The following is a 17,500-nucleotide window of genomic DNA, read 5'->3' as shown; positions in this document are numbered from 1 at the left end:
CACAGAGATAGAGAGAAAGGAACACAGAGAGAGGGAGAAGAGAGACAGACAAAAACAGAAAAACAAAGAAATAGAAAGACAGACACAAAGACAGAGACAGAGAGACAGAAAGACAGACACAGACAGAGATAGAGAGACAGAAAGACAGAAAGACAAAGAGAGGGAGAAGAGACAGACAGAAACCGAAAAACAAAACAAAACAAAAAAATCTCCAGAAAGACAGACACAGACATAGACACAGAGAGACAGAGACAGAAAGGGAGAAAAAAAAAGAGAGAGACAGAAAGACACAGAAATACAGAGAAAGACAGAAAGACAGAGAGAAAGACCGGGGTGGGGGAGAGAAAAAGACAGAGAAACAGATTGAGAGGGGGGAGAGAAAGATGAATTGGGTGAATTGGCAAAAATTCCAGCAAAAGGAAAAGAAATGGGTCAGTCCGGTTACACCACGTAGAACCCACGCGTCCTCTAGTGGACGAAATGGAAAGTGCATGAGGTGTTGAAAGGCTGCAAAGCTGGACTGAAATGCAGCTCTTACGACTTGTGGCTGTTGCCTAGTGTGGCCAGAGCCTCACTGGATCAAAGGAGAGAGTTGCTTAGATTTCGACCAGACGAAGACAGAATGGGCCCCAAAAGCTCTGGGAGAAGCCCTCCGTTTTCATTTTGTCGTTGGGGAAACTGACTTTAGCATGGGCAAAGGCTAGAGAGGCAGCTGGTGGTCCTATCTCCAGGGACATCCCTGAAACAGGATAGGGCAAGGTCTGCTCTGTGGGATCACTGGTCATGCAAGGATATAAAATAGGATGTTTTAGTTTAGTCTTTGGCAATTTTTTTTGGGGGAGTGAAGTGGATTCACTGGGGGTAATGGAAGATCCTTGATTTCAGTCTTGAAGAAAAAACTGAAATAAAATATTCTCGCAGTAGAATTTTTGAGTACAGAAAGAGTGAAGGGTTTTTGACTTGTTTGAGCCTGAAGTTGGTTATTTCTGTGGGTTAGACTGACTGTGTGAGGCAGGGGCAGGACAGTGGCTGACTGGGTGTGGGTTGGGTTTGTTGAAAACCTGGACACATAGTTTTTGGGGTAAAGTTCTACTTTGCCCCTCTTTGGCAGCTGTTTTAGAAAAAAATCTATTTAGGGAATAAATCTGTATTTAGGAAAATATACTCTATACCAGCTGTTTGGACATGAATAGAGCTCAGTGTAGGAATGGAGAGATAGTACAGCCTTGCACGAGGATGACCTGAGTTTGATCCTTGGCACCTCTTATGGTTTCCTGAGCACCACCGAGAATGATCCCTGAGTACCGAGGCAAGACTAAGCCCTAAGCACCTCTAGTTGTGGCCCCAAAAGAAAAAAAAATAGTTTTAGTATAGCAAGAAAATAAAACCCGGGAAACCTTAGTGACCTTGATTCCTGAGACTGGAGAGATAGTACCTGAGTTGAAGCATTTGCCCTGCATGCAGCTGATTCTGGCTAGATTGCCAGCATACTTCTTGGTCCCCTGAGTACTGCCAGAGCAAGCGCTGAATCCAGCCCTGGGAGTAAACGGCTTGCCAAAAGAATCAAAGTTTTTATTTTTACAGGGGTCACAGCCAGTGGTGCTTGGAGACAAACTAGGTAGTACCAGAGTATCCAAATCAGCTCTTCAGGAATCTTGGGGGCATTTTGTTACTCAAGGTATTGTTTTCTCAGCCAAAGCTTTTACAATTTCAAAATCTTGGAATGAGTAAACTCAGTTGAAAAATAGACTAAATGGGCCAGAGCGGTAGCATAGCTGTACGGTGTTTGCCTTGCAAGTGACTGACCCAGCACGGATGCAGGTTTGATCCCTGGTGTCCCATATGGTCCCCGAAGCCAGGAGAGATTTCTGAGTACAGAGCTAGGAGTAACCCCTGAACAGTGTCAGGTGTGACCCAAACAACAACAACAACAACAATAACTAGACCAAAATTTGAGATCTCTGGTTTTTCTTTTCTTTTAAAAAAATGTTTGGGCCATATTCAGGGATGCTCTGAGCCTACTCTTAGTTTAATCCTTACTCCAGGGACTTTGGACCGTGCTAGGGATCAAGCCTGAGTTGGCTCTATGCAAAATAAGTGCTTTAACATCTGGCTGGTGGTTTTGGGAATGTCACTGTGGTCTGTCTCTTCTGTTTGGCTTTTTTTTTTTTAAATGATGACGAGAATCACATGAAGAAAAGGAAAGGAAAAAATAACTGTGTTTGCAGCTAATGCAATAATTAAATGGAAACTATGTTGAAATTTTCATTGGAATAGGAAATTAAATCATGCAAAAAGTGTTATAGATTTGGACAAGTTTTCATACTGCTAATAAATCTATGCATAATGCATTTGCTCGTAGGCGATGACAAAATAACACAAATAACTTCATTTGTAAGGTTGTGAATTTTTCTGCTCTTAATTAGGTGATGGCTAAAACGAAACGCTTCTGGATGGCTGAATGTATAAATGTTTAAAGCCAGCGGTTCTAATAGGTTTCTCGGCAGATTTGTTTATTTAATATCGCTGCATTTCTTTCCAGTTGCTAGCATTGTACAGATGTTGCATAAAAACTGAACTCAATATGGCAGAAGTTTGATGGGATGTTTGAGCAAAAGATACAAACTCTTGGAGGAAGTACTATGGTCCTCAAAGGAAAAAATAACAGATGCCAAGCATGGTGGAAGTCACTTTATTTAGACTTTCCGTCCATCTCAGGGATGAGGCAGGAGCATTAATCCTATCAAATGATGAAGATATGGGGGTCAGATTAATTTAAGAACAGAAACCCTCCCTGGGTCAAAGCTTCACACTGTAAAATAACTTCCCCCTCTATAACTTCCCCATAGGCCAAGGATGTTAGCCCAAAAATATAACTGCAAAATGAACAGGGCCTCCTGGCTGTATTTCATTGTTGTATTAACCAATGAAATGCTTGAGTTGTTGAAGCCTGTAAAACTCTATATAAACTGCTTGAAGATATGACTTATGGCCCTTCTCACCTCCACTGGTTGAATGGTACTTGGATCTCAGCTGAATAAACTCCCTTTTGCACCTCGCATTATTGCAGGTGGTATTTGACTCTCAGCAACGACATGGGTGTCAACTCAAACGCTAACAGTAGTATATGCCTTATCTTGAGGACCAAGGAGTGATGGGTAATAGAACAACCCAGAGTCAGACATGTTAGATCTTTAAAACATGTTTTATTTCTCTTGCTGTCTCAGACCTTCCAGTTCAGTTCAGTTTAGTATTGATCAACTGAGTCAAGATGTTCTGGTTAAGAGGAACTTTGCTGTGGGATCATTGGTTACCCAGTGACTGAGGATCAGTCCAGCTATTCTGCAGCTCGAAGGGGGGTTACCATGTTGTGGGCTCTTATAGGGCTTCCTGGGTTGTGCACTTGGATCAGTGACAAGAGCCACTTATACCAAGCTGCTCCTTTTTGGATGCAAAGACTTCATTTCCAGAGGCATGTGGGTACCAGAGGCGAACATTAGACATGAGATCACAACAGGGCTACCTGCAGGAATGGGGGTGATCAGGGCTCTGGAAGAGCAGGTGGGAGTGGCTTGCTCATATCTATTTGCTGTTCCAGATTTGCATTTCTCAAACACCACAGCAGTTACAACAGATAAATTAGTAATAGAGAAAATTCTACAAGTGCATGGTCTGTTTGCATATTGGCAAGTACATATGCACAGTGATTTTCATTAAAACTTGAATATTTATAGAGCAAAGTGAACTGAATGCTGCCAGCATCCCTTATCCAATAGCTGATGCTATAGAAAGGGCAGGATGGAAAGAACAGCAAAAATAATGGACCTCGTCTAGCTTTCATGTTGGCTACCAGAACCTTTTACACTTTTTTCCTCATTTACACAAAGAAGGTGATGATAGGTAATTCCACCAGGCAATGAGGATTGAGTTGACATAATGTTATAGAATAACTGGCCAACACTATTCAGCAGTTACTAGCTAAACTGTCCTCCCCTCTTGTCCTTAGCAAGATGCTTCCTCTGCTACTCAGAAGAATTGAATTTGCCTTTTTTTGTTGGTGATGGTGGAGCCACACCTGGTGATGATCAGGGGGTAATTCCTGGCTCTGTACTCAGGAATTATTCCTTGTGGTGTTTGGGGGAATCATATGGAATGTCTGAGATTGAACCTAGATTGACTGGTACAAGGCAGGTGTCCTACCTGCTGTACTATCATTCTGGCCCCAAACAGTCTGATTTTAACATAGAAGAAGGTTTAGCATAAGTTAACCTTCTCTGCTCACCACTGGGGAAGACATTCATGTACTAGGAACCAGAAACCAGAATGCTAATAAGAGTCATTTCTTCATCCTCTAGGGAAATGATCGCCAATCAAAATCAACCATCGGATCTGTTGACACCACGACACCTCAGCCCCCAAAACGGAAGGGGAAGAAAGAAGATGCCAGCTTAGACAAACCCACGAAAGGGAAACAGAATGTAAAGTTAAAGAAGTCATCACAAGCACTTCCAAACAGTGGTAAGTTTGCTGAATTATCACGGTCTTCAAGGCTCCATATACATTTTGTTATTAAAGAGCTGACTTTATTTTCCAAGATGGGACCACAGAAGTCACTCAGTATTGCCACGGAGGAGACAGCATTGTGTTTCAGAGAAAACGCTGTTTCCTGAGCTTAGTTCAATTTGTAATCAGAGGTGCCACAAAGACTATTGTTTTGTGACGAAAATGCTTCTTATGGTGGTCATCTTTTTATGTTTTAAGTATTATTTTTATTTACTTTTTAAATTTTGTTTTGAAAACAAATTTTTTTGGGGGGCCACACTTTGCAATGCTCAGGGCTTATTCCTGGCGCTGTGTTCAGGGATCATTTCTGATGGACTCAGGAGGACAATATTATAGGGTACCAGGGATTGAACTTGGGTTGGGTGTGTGCAAGGCAAGTACTCTACCTACTGTACTATGACTCCAGTTCCAAGTGGTCTTATTTTTAAGAACAAGGTAAAGTTTACTATCTATTGCAATTATTGAACCTGTTTGATAAGACATTTATTTTTTACCAATTCCAATTGCCACTGGCCTCTTTATTTGTCCTCATGATCTTGCTTTCACTCATTAATCATCTTTCCTCCAAAGTTGTTTTTACTCCCCCCCAAAGATATTTTGTAATATCCAAAAGTAACACAAACCCACAAAATTTACCAAAAAAAATCAACACATATCGAAACAAATTATCTTGTTTCCCCCTGTGGAAATGGCATAGACTACTTTAATAAAATTTTGTGTTTATTTTAGAATAGAAGTATGAAGAATTTATATGGGTACCTTTTACTGGCAGTATGGTACCTTTCTTTTTCTTTCTTTCTTTCTTTCTTTCTTTCTTTCTTTCTTTCTTTCTTTCTTTCTTTCTTTCTTTCTTTCTTTCTTTCTTTCTTTCTTTCTTTCTTTCTTTCTTTCTTTCTTTCTTTCTTTCTTTCTTTCTTTCTTTCTTTCTTTCTTTCTTTCTTTCTTTCTTTCTTTCTTTCTTTCTTTCTTTCTTTCTTTCTTTCTTTCTCTTTCTTTCTTTCTTTCTTTCTTTCTTTCTTTCTTTCTTTCTTTCTTTCTTTCTTTCTTTCTTTCTTTCTTTCTTTCTTTCTTTCTTTCTTTCTTTCTTTCTTTCTTTCTTTCTTTCTTTCTTTCTTTCTTTCTTTCTTTCTTTCTTTCTTTCTTTCTTTCTTTCTTTCTTTCTTTCTTTCTTTCTTTCTTTCTTTCTTTCTTTCTTTCTTTCTTTCTTTCTTTCTTTCTTTCTTTCTTTCTTTCTTTCTTTCTTTCTTTCTTTCTTTCTTTCTTTCTTTCTTTCTTTCTTTCTTTCTTTCTTTCTTTCTTTCTTTCTTTCTTTCTTTCTTTCTTTCTTTCTTTCTTTCTTTCTTTCTTTCTTTCTTTCTTTCTTTCTTTCTTTCTTTCTTTCTTTCTTTCTTTCTTTCTTTCTTTCTTTCTTTCTTTCTTTCTTTCTTTCTTTCTTATTTTCAATCCAAGCTCCATTTCAGAGAGGTATAGGGGATGAGGACTGGTCGTGTCTGCAGGATCGCAGTCTTCACCCACAAGTCATGGTGGGGTTTTGTGCTGTTTCCCCTTGGCTCCTTTTATAGTCTCAAGGTGCATTTTTCCTACGTCACTTCCAGTCTTCCTCACTGCAGGAGAGGTCTCAGGGGAGTCTATCTGGGTGAGAGATTATCTTGTGGCCAAGTGAGCAGTCTATTGCTTGGAAATCTGTGCTCCTTGGAGTGATCTCTGACCCATGTATGTGCACAGCAGACACTGACATGGAAGTGTGCATACAGAATTGTGAATAATTATGTCGCTGTGTGTATGTGTGTGTGAGAGAGAAAATGGAATCTTGTTGGAGAGATTCAATGGGATGAATATGTGAGAATAGAGGGTGCCATGAGCAGGGAGGGGTGGATGGGACACAGACAAGGCAGGGGTGATGGCTTCTATTTCTCTCAGGGTCAACTCATGTGACCCTTCCAGGGCTCCATATGCTCCTGGACAGAATTTCATTTTTGTTCTTGCTTATTCCAAAGTCAATATGAAGACTCATATATTAATTTGCCTTATTTAAAGATCATGCTTACAAAGTTCTTCATAATACAGTTGGGCTTTTTGCCCCACAGTTGTCCATGATTGAGTTTCAGCCATTCACCAGTGCACATTTCCTTCCACCATGTCCTCTGTTTCTCTATTCTCTTTCTGCCTCTATGGCAGACATTTCTCTCTCTGTAGCTCTCTCTCTTTTTCTTTTTTTTCCTTTTAGACATTGGTTTGCAATATTGTTACTGAAGGGTTATCCTGCATTTCACTTTATCTCTTTTTAGCACTACTGGTACATATATAATATATATCTACACAATATGTATATCTATCTATCATCTATCTCTATATCTATATATAGTTTTTGGGTTTTGAGCCATACCTAGCAGTGCTCAGGGATTACTCCTGACTCTTCACTCAGAAATAGCTCCTGACAGGCTTGAAATACCATATGGGATGCTAGGGATCAAATCCAGGTTGGTCCTGATCATCAGCATGCAAGACAAAAGCCTTACCACTGCGCTATTGCTCTGGTGCTATTCTTAATTAAAAAGATAGACTTAAAAATTATTTTATTGAGACCAATGTGAATTATAAGTCTTTCACAGCTGTATTTCAGTCACAAGTGACAGTGAATTGGAGCCATTCCTATCACCAGTGTTGACCTTCCTTTACCATAGTTCCCAGAATGTATCCCATACCTCCTCCCTTAGCCCCCTAAATTGCTAGTGTAATGGGTCCATTTTGTGTTTAACTTGTTATAGTTTGGGTCTCTTGATTCTACTGTTGTTGACATTGGTTTGGGTATTTAGGGCTGACCATTTCTTAAGGAAAAAAATAGACTTCATAGTCTAACTTGATTTTTTATTTTAGAATAGATATTGAGTCATATATTTTGTCCCCCTCCTTTTGTTTTTAAGTGTGGAAATTTCCTGGGGTTCTGCTCTCTGTAGAAATGAGCAGTGCTAATAACAATCTGTAGATGGCAACCTGGCTCTAATTTTATTTCTTTCTCTCATCTTTCTTCCGCCTTCTCCCACCCCCCACCTTCCAGACTCTGTTTCTCTCTCTCTCTAATAGTAAAGCTTAATAATTCAAGCAGAGCCGTGACATATTTCTTCAGGGAAACAAATCCCATTTTCTTTTGGTAGCCAAGATGCAAACCAACGATTGCTTGGTGATTGATGAAGTTGAGTGTGAAATGCATTTTGAGTGCTGCATTTAAATACCAGCTTCACTGGCCGGCCAGTGTTTTGGTTCCACTTCTCAACTGAGCTGCCTGGAGAGAAGTTTCACAACCGCTTAACTAGCTCCACTCTCGAAAGCGCTAATGAGGATTCCCAGTAGCATCTTGAAATGGATTATGGTCATTGATATTGTGAAATATCATTAGGTGGGGAAAAATTAGCGTTAAAAAAACCTTTGGACCACGGGAAATAGAGTGAGTTTAGGGCTTTTTTTTTAAGGAATATTAAAACAGAGGCCAGAGAGATATAGCACAGCAGTAGGGCATTTGCCTTGCATGTAGCCAACCCAGGAGGGACCTAGTTTGATTCCCAGCATTCCATATGGTCCCCTAGCCCGCCAAGGGCAATTTCTGAGTGCAGAGCCCAGAGTAACCCCTGAGTGCTGCTGGTTAAAAAACCAATCATCAATCAATAATAAATAGTTTTAAAATATTTAAAATTATAACCTAGGGGGAAAATGGCCTGGCATATTAATAACTGTTGTGGCTTATGTGGCATTGAGAACTTGAACTATAAAGCTATTTCTAGATGGAGGATGAAAATATAAATAAAAACAAGACTTGGTGTTATTTTTTGTTTTGACGGATGTGTGTGTGTGTGTGTGTGTGTGTGTGTGTGTGTGTGTGTGTAAGTGGATTTAGCTTCCTTCTCGCTGCAGTTTCTAGATTAATCCTTAAATCCAGCTTTGCTCTTAAGATCTTTTCAAAGCATCCAGACTCTGGGCAACTGGCAGGGAAACCTGGTCTGTCCTGGCTGTCCTCCTGCTCTCGAATTCCCTAATAGCTCTAGCCTGGACAGAGCTTGCCACGTCTCCCCCACCAAACGTGCATCATGACTGGAGTCTGTGCAGCGGAGGATGGAAACAAGAGCTGCACCTGCTAAAATCTTAACAGAAAGTCCAGATTTCTGAAACATGCTCATGCAAGTTGGTGCCACTAGGGGGCATCACACCCTCGGAGCAAGTGAGAAGGGTCCTTACAGACGGCACAGGCTTTGTTTAATAACCTCAGGTCAGGGTTGTCCTTTGCTCAGAGTTTGTGGTCACTCATCTTCTCCTTGGATAAGAAAATCCAGGTTAAATTTTTTTTTATAAATTTTCCAAAAATCTATGTTATATATTTTTTCCTGCCGGAATTTGAACCCTGGACTCCATCAATTCAATGCTTGCCCCCTGCAAGCATTGGTCAGGATTCCTATGTCCTGAGTCTGGCTTGCTCCTCAAAGATGGGAATTGGGGGGAAGACTTTTTGCTCAGAGCAAATTCTGGGACTTGTCTGCCTACCTGCTTGCTCTGGCCTATTTGGTATGTAGAGTCCATTTTTATTCTTCTCCGTCACCCTCGTTGTTTTCAAAATAAGACAGAACCTTTATTGCAAATCAGTCTGTCACATGGGGATAAAGGAAACATATTTCTAAAGGACTTTGGGTCCTGCTAGGTTTCAAGCAGGTCCATTTATTCTTATTTTATACAATTGGATGATAATACCAAATGGTTTCTGTGAAATGGACCAACGCTATCTTCCCTTTAAAAAGCCATAATAAAAACACTTTTCACCTGAAGGTCAGCTAATCTGACAGATGACAGCCCCTCCCTGGGCCACCTTTCCCAGTGGAAACTCCTGAACTCTGCCAAATCCTGACAGTCTTCCTGTTTCTGCTGTTTTTTCACCATTGCCCTGACTTTCTACTAGATCTTGTTTGCCTTTATGTGAGGGTGCTGACAAAGGGCAGTAATTTTTTTGGGAGAGTGTTTGTATTATTGGGGCCCCTTGAGAGCACCCAGTTTTGGGAGTGCTGGCAGTGGATTTCTGGCCCAGAGAACTGGTGGCCATCTCTAGTGTGGAGAAGTAATTTTTAGGCTTTTTTTTAGAGGTTTCCTTTCACCTGAGTTTCATACCCCAAGATACATTCAAAGAATAAGAAATGATATGCAGAATTAAGTAAGTCATCTTTCTTTGCTTTGGGATTTAGCAATCTTTGGGGTTCTGGTTTTGGGCCCTCACCTGGAGATGTTCAGGGTTTATTCCTGGCTCTGTGCTCAGGGGTCACTCCTGGTGGTGGTGGTTGTGTCTCAGACCCCATGTGGTGCTGGGATTGAACTCAGGTTGGCTATGTGCAAGGCAAGTCCATGCAAGTCTTTGCTGTGTTATTGCTTCAGCCCAGAATGCCTCAGTCTTTCATATGAAGATAATGGAGTATTTATTGTTGTTACTGATTAGGATACCCAATCCTGAAAACCATCTGGAGGGTTTATTGTTTTCTGGAGCTTAATTTGAGAAGTTGGAGGGGATACTCCTGGGATTACTTCCTTGAAGAAGTAAGACTGGAAATTTCTAATGAAATTGAAAATGAGACATTTGTCTGTGTGTATGTGTTTCTGATTGAATGAAACAATCACTAACATTATGTTGTTAACATCTTCTGGGTACTTGCTATGTTCCAGAGGACTGAGTGCATTGGACATACATTCTCATTGGCCTACCTACAAGTCCAGTGATGGGGTGACATGTTTAGTGCCATTAACCCCATTTAATGGATGAAGGCACTAGACCATTGAAGTGTTGAGATGCTAGTTAGAACCCAAACAGGGAGCCGGTGATGGTGGATGCTGTCAGAGTTGGTGTAAATCAGGATCTTGCTGAACTCATCCCCAGTTGGCTCTTTGTGGATCCTAGACAACCTGGGGTAATCATTCATGGTCCCCCTGGATCAGCAGACATGGTATGAGTTCTCCATGGTGCACACAGATATTGTGAGAAATTGTGTAAGTGAATGATGAAGGAGAGAAAGTTGATGTCAAACTTGAAGAGGTCACTGTGCAGTGTCTAGACTGGGATGGATTTTAGTGGAAGGCCAATCTCCTGCTTATCCTTCCTCTGTTTCAGTCATCTTGAATCTCTTCCTAGTCATAAAGGGGTTTAGTGGGTGTTCCCAGGAGTGGGAGAGGGGGCAGAATAGTGAGCAAAGGACGATCTGTGATCCAGATGAGGAAAACTCTACATGATTCCTCTTTTAGACCAGATCACTTGGCAACTGAGTAGGCTTCTTCTATCCTAAATCGGTCTGCCTGCCTGCCTGCCTGTCTGTCTGTCTCTCAAACACCTATGTAAATGGTACATTCAGTATCTGCTCTATGAATTCTCTGCCAATGGGCTATTTCTCTTTTCCTTTTTATCCGACACCTTTGTAGACCATTTCCCCTTCTTGAGACATGTCACTACAGCTGTCCACTGTGTTTGATGCTCCCCATGTTGGCTTCTTTCCCTGTCCAGGACTCTACTCCTTAGGCATCCTTTCCCCAAAATCCTCTATCCTTCACTTCCAAGCTGCAGCTTCATATTTTAAGGTGTACGAGGTCTCGTCCCCAGTTCCTGTCCGAGTTCTGGTTCTGCAACATGAACCGCTCTCCTTGGTGTCTTCCTCGTGAGGTTCTCGAACATTCCCACCTGTTTCTGCTGCTCAGTCTGCAGGGTTTCAGATGCTGAGTTTTGTCTGTTGTAACTTCTGTTTCTCTTCCATTTGCCCTTCTAACTTTCTGCCCTTAGCATTATTATTGCCTTTCTGAATGGAGTTTCCGACTTCAGGAGAGAGAAAGTCTTACCTTCAGGGGCCCACCAAGGATTTCACATAAACTGTCACACTCATCTCATGAGAGGAACATACTGTTAATATTTGCTATCCTACAGCTAAAAAAAAAGCAAAGTAGTTAAGATACTCAAAGTTATATTGTAAAGGAAACATGAATCCCAACCTGCCCTCAGACACTATTTTAATCTATTCTATTCTATTTTATTTTGTGTGCCACTCCTGGTGGCACTTAGAGGTTACTCCTGGATCTATGCTCAGAAATCACTCCTGGCAGACTCAAGGGACCCTGCGGGAGGCCAGGAATTGAACCCAGGCATGCAAGGCAAATGCCCTACCCTCTGTGCTATTTATATTCCTAGCCCTAAATGCTATTTTATTAACTACTTCCTATTATACTTTTCTTATCACTCAGTGTTAAGTTAAATGAAACTATAGCAAATTATACCAAATAGGGTCTTAAGAATGCAGATCACCCCAGTTTGATTCCCTTAGCTCTGCATATGGTCTCCTGGCCATGACCACAAATGATCCCCGGAGGGGGTGAAGCTCTGAATGTGGCCACATGTGATCCATTCCCACCCAATAACCACCCACCCCAAATAAAAACCAACCCTAAGAGTGTTAACTGGGCAGCACGGTCTTTCCAGTCTGGTTTCAGTTTACATAAATGCCATGAGACACGAGAAACTTACATATTCCATTATGAATGTTCCTTGTGGCAAGACAGCAGGGACTTGACCTGGGCCTGAGGGAGTCTGCCTGGGAAAATCCTGGGAGAGTCTCAGATTGAGGCTTGGAATCTTCTGGCTGCTTCTGAGAAAGGAAGTGGATTTCTACAGCTGGAGCTAATCATGAGGGGAGGATATTGCTCAAAATCATGAAGATGGTCACAGAAATCACAGCACTGTCTGTTCGACTATTTTTACCCAAATTCTGTGTCCTCAGACCTCTCAAAGAACCCAGACAGGTAGATATTATTATCTTGACTTTATAGCTCTGGAAATAGAGGCCTGGAGACCTTAACTGACTTGCAAAGATCCTAAATGACAAGGCCAGAAACTTGCACCCACTGTGAGTGGTCCCTTAGGTCCCATAGTCTAGGATTAGAACTACTCTAGCAGAGGGTCTCCAATGCAAGAACTAAGATTTCAATGGTAAACTGAGACAAGGTGCTGGCAGAGAGGTGCAAGCTCTGATTAGTACATGTAAAATAATTAAACATTAAATTACTGTGAGATACTTACAACGTTGTTAATATTTAATTTTCAGTCATACAATGTTCCAACACCTGTCCCTTTACCAGTGTACATTTCCTGACACCAATCATTATTGTTGTCATCATCTTCTTTCTCCCCTCCTACTCTTCTTCCTCCTCTTCTTTTTCTTCCTCTTCTTCTCCTTCTCCACCTACTCCTCTCCCTTTTTCCTCCTCTTCTCCTCCTCTTCTTCCTCTTCTTCTTCCTTTATTCTTCTCTCATCCTTCTTCTCCTTCTCTTTTCCTTCTACTCCTTCACACCTTCTTCTCTTCTTCTCCTTATCCTCTTCCTCCTCTTTTTCCTCTTCCTCCTCCTCTTCTTTTTCTTCTTCCCCTTCTCTCCTCTTCTACTCCTCCACCTTCTCCTCCTCCTTCTGTCCTCCTTCATGGGTTTCTTCTTCTTCTTCTTCTTCTTCTTCTTCTTCTTCTTCTTCTTCTTCTTCTTCTTCTTCTTCTTCTTCTTCTTCTTCTTCTTCTTCTTCTTCTTCTTCTTCTTCTTCTTGTTCTTGTTCTTGTTCTTGTTCTTGTTCTTCTTCTTCTTCTTGTTCTTCTTCTTCTTCTTGTTCTTCTTCTTCTTCTACTTCTTCTTCTTCTTCTTCTTCTTCTTCTTCTTCTTCTTCTTCTTCTTCTTCTTCTTCTTCTTCTTCTTCTTCTTCTTCTTCTTCTTCTTCTTCTTCTTCTTCTTCTTCTTCTTCTTCTTCTTCTTCTTCTTCTTCTTCTTTTTTTTGGTTTTTGGGCCACACCCGGTAACGCTCAGGGGTTATTCCTGGCTATGCGCTCAGAAGTTGCTCCTGGCTTGGGGGACCATATGGGACACCGGGGGATCGAACCGAGGTCTGTCCAAGGCTAGCGCAGACAAGGCAGGCACCTTACCTTTAGCGCCACCGCCCGGCCCCTCTTCTTCTTCTTCTTCTTCTTCTTCTTCTTCTTCTTCTTCTTCTTCTTCTTCTTCTTCTTCTTCTTCTTCTTCTTCTTCTCCCCCTCCTCCTTATTCTCCTCCTCATTTTCTCCTCCTCCGCCTGCTTTTTCTTCTCATCTTCATCCTCTTCCTTCCCCTTCTCTTTCTCGCTTTCTTTTATTTCTTTTAAGTGAACTGTATTAAAGAAAAGAGTTGATGCTATTGTGCAGATTCTGGCTTGGGGAAAATTTCCTGGAGGTATAGGAATCTAGGAAAACTGCTGTGTAGATAAGGAGAACTAATGAAGAACTCAATGGACTGGCATGGCATGGAGAGGAGAAGGCATCTTTGAGAAATTACAGAGGGGCCAGAATGAACACGACACATGATCCTATAAGAGCATTTGAGAAAATCCAAGGGGACACCAGTGTGGCTCGAGTAACAAGGAGATGATTGTTGCCATTAAATGCCAAGGATTCTGCCTAGGAGCAGAGCATGGCTGTATGCATGGAGTGAGTGGGGTTTGCATGGCATGAGCTGAAAATGATAAGACTCTTCTCGAAGATGCATTTATGCAGGTCAGCAGCTAGTAGACAAGAGTTGAAGCCAAGGTGACAAAAATCAGGCTAGGGAGGAGTAACCTGGATAAGAAGGAAAAACCTTGACTCTTAGGAAGAAAGAGGATGAGAAAATGAGGAGGAGGGAGAAATGTTTGGATGGTTCATAGTTATTTAAATTCTGGTTGTTTCCTGGAGGAAGTACTAGGATATTATTTCCAAGGCAAATGAGGCAAGCACCCATTCCACTGTGCTCTGCCCTTGTCTCCCATTCTATGGAACTGAAGACTAACTCACAGAAAGTAGGAGCAGTCTGTAGCAAGTCAGAAAAATGTAAAATTAAAGGCACTTTTGAGGCCAGAGCTATAGCACAGCAGGTAAGGCACTTGCCTTGCATGTGGCTGACCCTGGCTCACCTGGTATTCCATATAGTCTTCCTGAGCACTGATAAGCATGATTCCTGAGTGCGTAACCAGGAATAAGTCCTGAGAACAACCCTAAACAAACCAAACCAAAAAGGCAACTGTTTATTTCCAAGATAGACAACATGGGCTTGGAAGAAGGCCTTTTAACTTTTTTCCCAAAGACAGAAAGTTTTACTATAACTTTGTACTATCTACAGCATAAAGACGTTGAAGAGATTTTGTGTGTATTTGATATAAAGCAAAAAACCAAATAAAGGCATTAAAACCCCATTGACTTTGTACATGGTGCAGTGTTACAAACCTTGGGTGTGCTTAGCACCGGGGAAATTGGAAAAGAAAAAGCTGTATTAGCATCTCAGATCAAACATAGAGGTAGGCTCATTTAGTACAATAGCTGAGTACCAAAAAGTAATAGCAAGAAAATTGACTTAAACTATACTTAATGTGGGGAAAATGATAGAGAATTTTAAAATAGTTTTTTGGTAGCAGAGGTAAAAATTTGATAATCCTAAATTAAAATAACTATTCCTCTATTGCTGTTAAATTACCAAAAAAAACCCCCCAAAAAACTAACAGAATTTTTGTGAGAATTTGATAGAATAGACAGTATCCCATGTCAGACTAACCCAAGAAAATTATGGGAACAATGGATTTTTCCTTAATAGTATTTTTAAACAATAGCATTATTATTTTCTTCTTATTGGCACCAATGTTCTTTAATAAAACCATCATATTGGGAAGGAGGGTGTGGGCCAACATTGTTCTTGGAGACAAAAAGAATAGGCACCACGACAAAAGGTTACTATAAACCTGTGAGCAATATGACTGACCGACCGATCTTTCTTGATTTTTCTCTGGGATTTTCATCCTGGTGTGTTTGAGATTTATCACATTTCCAAATTGATTGGGATTGCTAACTGTGACAGAATTTCAGACCCAACTATGCCTGTAGTTGATGACTTTTAGATGGATGAGTTTGCCATTTAGGAATTAAAAATTGTTCTCAGAAGAACCTCAGATAGAAGAAACAACAGAATAAAAAAGTTTCTTTAGCAGATAGATCCGATTGAAGATAGTTTTTCATGTTTGAGGCAGGTTTTTGGTTTCATTTTTCGAAATTAGTTGGGAGAATAATCAAAGTCTCCTTAGACTTTATTCCCAGGTTTAGCCTGAGGTTGTAATTTGGAAACACAAGTATGGTTATTTAGCATTTTTATAATAATGGAACATTAATAAAAATGAAAGAGAAAACACTTTTATAAAGTAAAAGTGCCTAAAGAGGCTCATTTTTTTTTGGTTAATAGCAATATCTACATAGAAGGAGACCCAGTTTAGTTTGGACTGGTTTTCAAATCAGACATGAGGACCTTGAGCACCTGGGGTTTTGGGGTCCAGAGATGGGGAGGAGAACTGGTACCCACAATTAATTGATGCTTTCTGCAGCTTATACCTTCTCATTGTTTTCATCTATTTTCCTTCACTTCAGTGTTACTGTACTGTGAGGCTCAAAAGACCTCTAAAAATTAATACAAACTTAAAAGGCAATAGGATAAGCAGAGGTACAGGAGAAGATCGAACATGTCAGCGGAATGGACAAAACCATGTTTTCTAGTTAACATGCTCTTGAAAAAAACCAACAAAAAACATGCTGAAGCATCTCTATTCTTATTTTCTTAAAAACTTCTTTATTTTTAGTGAGTTGATTGTGATTTACAAAATGATTGATAGTTGAGTTTTAGGCATGTAATATTTCAACATTAACCCCCCCCCCCAGGTCAGCTCCTATCATCAGTGTTTCCATATTCCCCACCCCATTGGACCCTCACCCCTGACCCCTGTCAGCCACCTTGACAGGCACATTCAAAACTTCGGTGTTTGCAGCTTAGAGCTCATGTTTTCAGTGTGACTGAGTCTGAATCTTCTCTTTTATTCCATTCCCTTCTTCTAGCATCCCATTTATTGTTGACTTGGTGAGTGCTGTCTTTTATGGAGATGCAGGAAAAAAATTCATAGTTCTTCTCATAAAGATTAAAATGGAGTTGGAGTGCCAGAGTCATAGTACAGAGAGGTAGGGCATTTGCCTTGCACATGCCCGGTAAGGGTTTGATCCCTGGCATCTCATATGGTTCCCTGAGTTTTGTCAGGAATAATTACTGAGCACAGAGCCAGGAGTAATCCCTAGCCCTGAGCAGACCAAAAGCCAAAGCAAAGCAAACCAACCAAACTCAAACCCAAACCCAACCCAACTCAACTCAACCCAACCCAACCTAAACCAAGCCAAACAAAACAAAAAATAAACAAAACCCAAACCAAAAACTCCAAACAAAACAAGACAAAATAACAATAAAACACCATAAAATGGTGCTGGAGACTTGCTATGAGTCTAGGCAAAAGTTAGATATGAACAGTAGCAGAGCCCAGGATACAGGAAAGGGTCTGACAGCTGAAGAGAGAGAAGGCAAATTTTTTTTTGAGACTTGGATTTTCTCTGAATATTTATTTAGTTTTTGTTTCTAGGTTTTCTCTTTCTATAGTCCATTTTCACTGGTGTGAAGTGATATTTCACTGGTTTTAATTTCCATCCTCCAGTTACTTTATTGTGATGTGTTTTTCTTTAGGTATATTTTGGCCAGCTGTCTATCTTCTTTGCTGAAGTTTCTATTCAGCTCTTTTCATATTTTATATATTTTCATTAATAAAATATTTCATATTTTTCATATTTCTTTAGTTTTGTGAGTTCTTTAAAGAACTTTTTCTACTGTCTCATTCTGCTCATCCAAGTCAGGGCCAATTTACATAGATTTTTATTTAACTCCTTAGGATTTTGAATGAACTCTTTTAGCAAATTCCTCAGTTGAGTTCTGTATTTTTCATAGAAATTATCATAGCATAGTCAATTGAATGTTGTTTTTTGAACACCATCTCTGCTTCACACTTTTTTAAGCGAGATTCTCAAAATCAAC

The 17,500-nt window shown here is 40.5% G+C and overlaps 1 protein-coding gene across 1 annotated transcript in view; it reads left to right on the top strand.

Annotated features, from left to right (window-relative positions):
- Positions 1 to 17,500, top strand: part of DCDC2 (doublecortin domain containing 2) — a 169,665-nt gene that overhangs the window by 64,634 nt on the left and 87,531 nt on the right. The window contains exon 8 of the mRNA XM_049764977.1: positions 4,356 to 4,518. Within this exon, the coding sequence (XP_049620934.1) occupies positions 4,356 to 4,518 (163 nt within the window). The remainder of the gene's footprint in view (positions 1 to 4,355; positions 4,519 to 17,500) is intronic.

Source organism: Suncus etruscus, chromosome 18 (assembly GCF_024139225.1).
Source record: "Suncus etruscus isolate mSunEtr1 chromosome 18, mSunEtr1.pri.cur, whole genome shotgun sequence".
In the NCBI taxonomy this organism is placed as follows: Eukaryota; Metazoa; Chordata; class Mammalia; order Eulipotyphla; family Soricidae; genus Suncus; species Suncus etruscus.
Note: the sequence above shows the minus strand (reverse complement) of the source record. Positions and strands in the feature narration are given on the sequence as shown.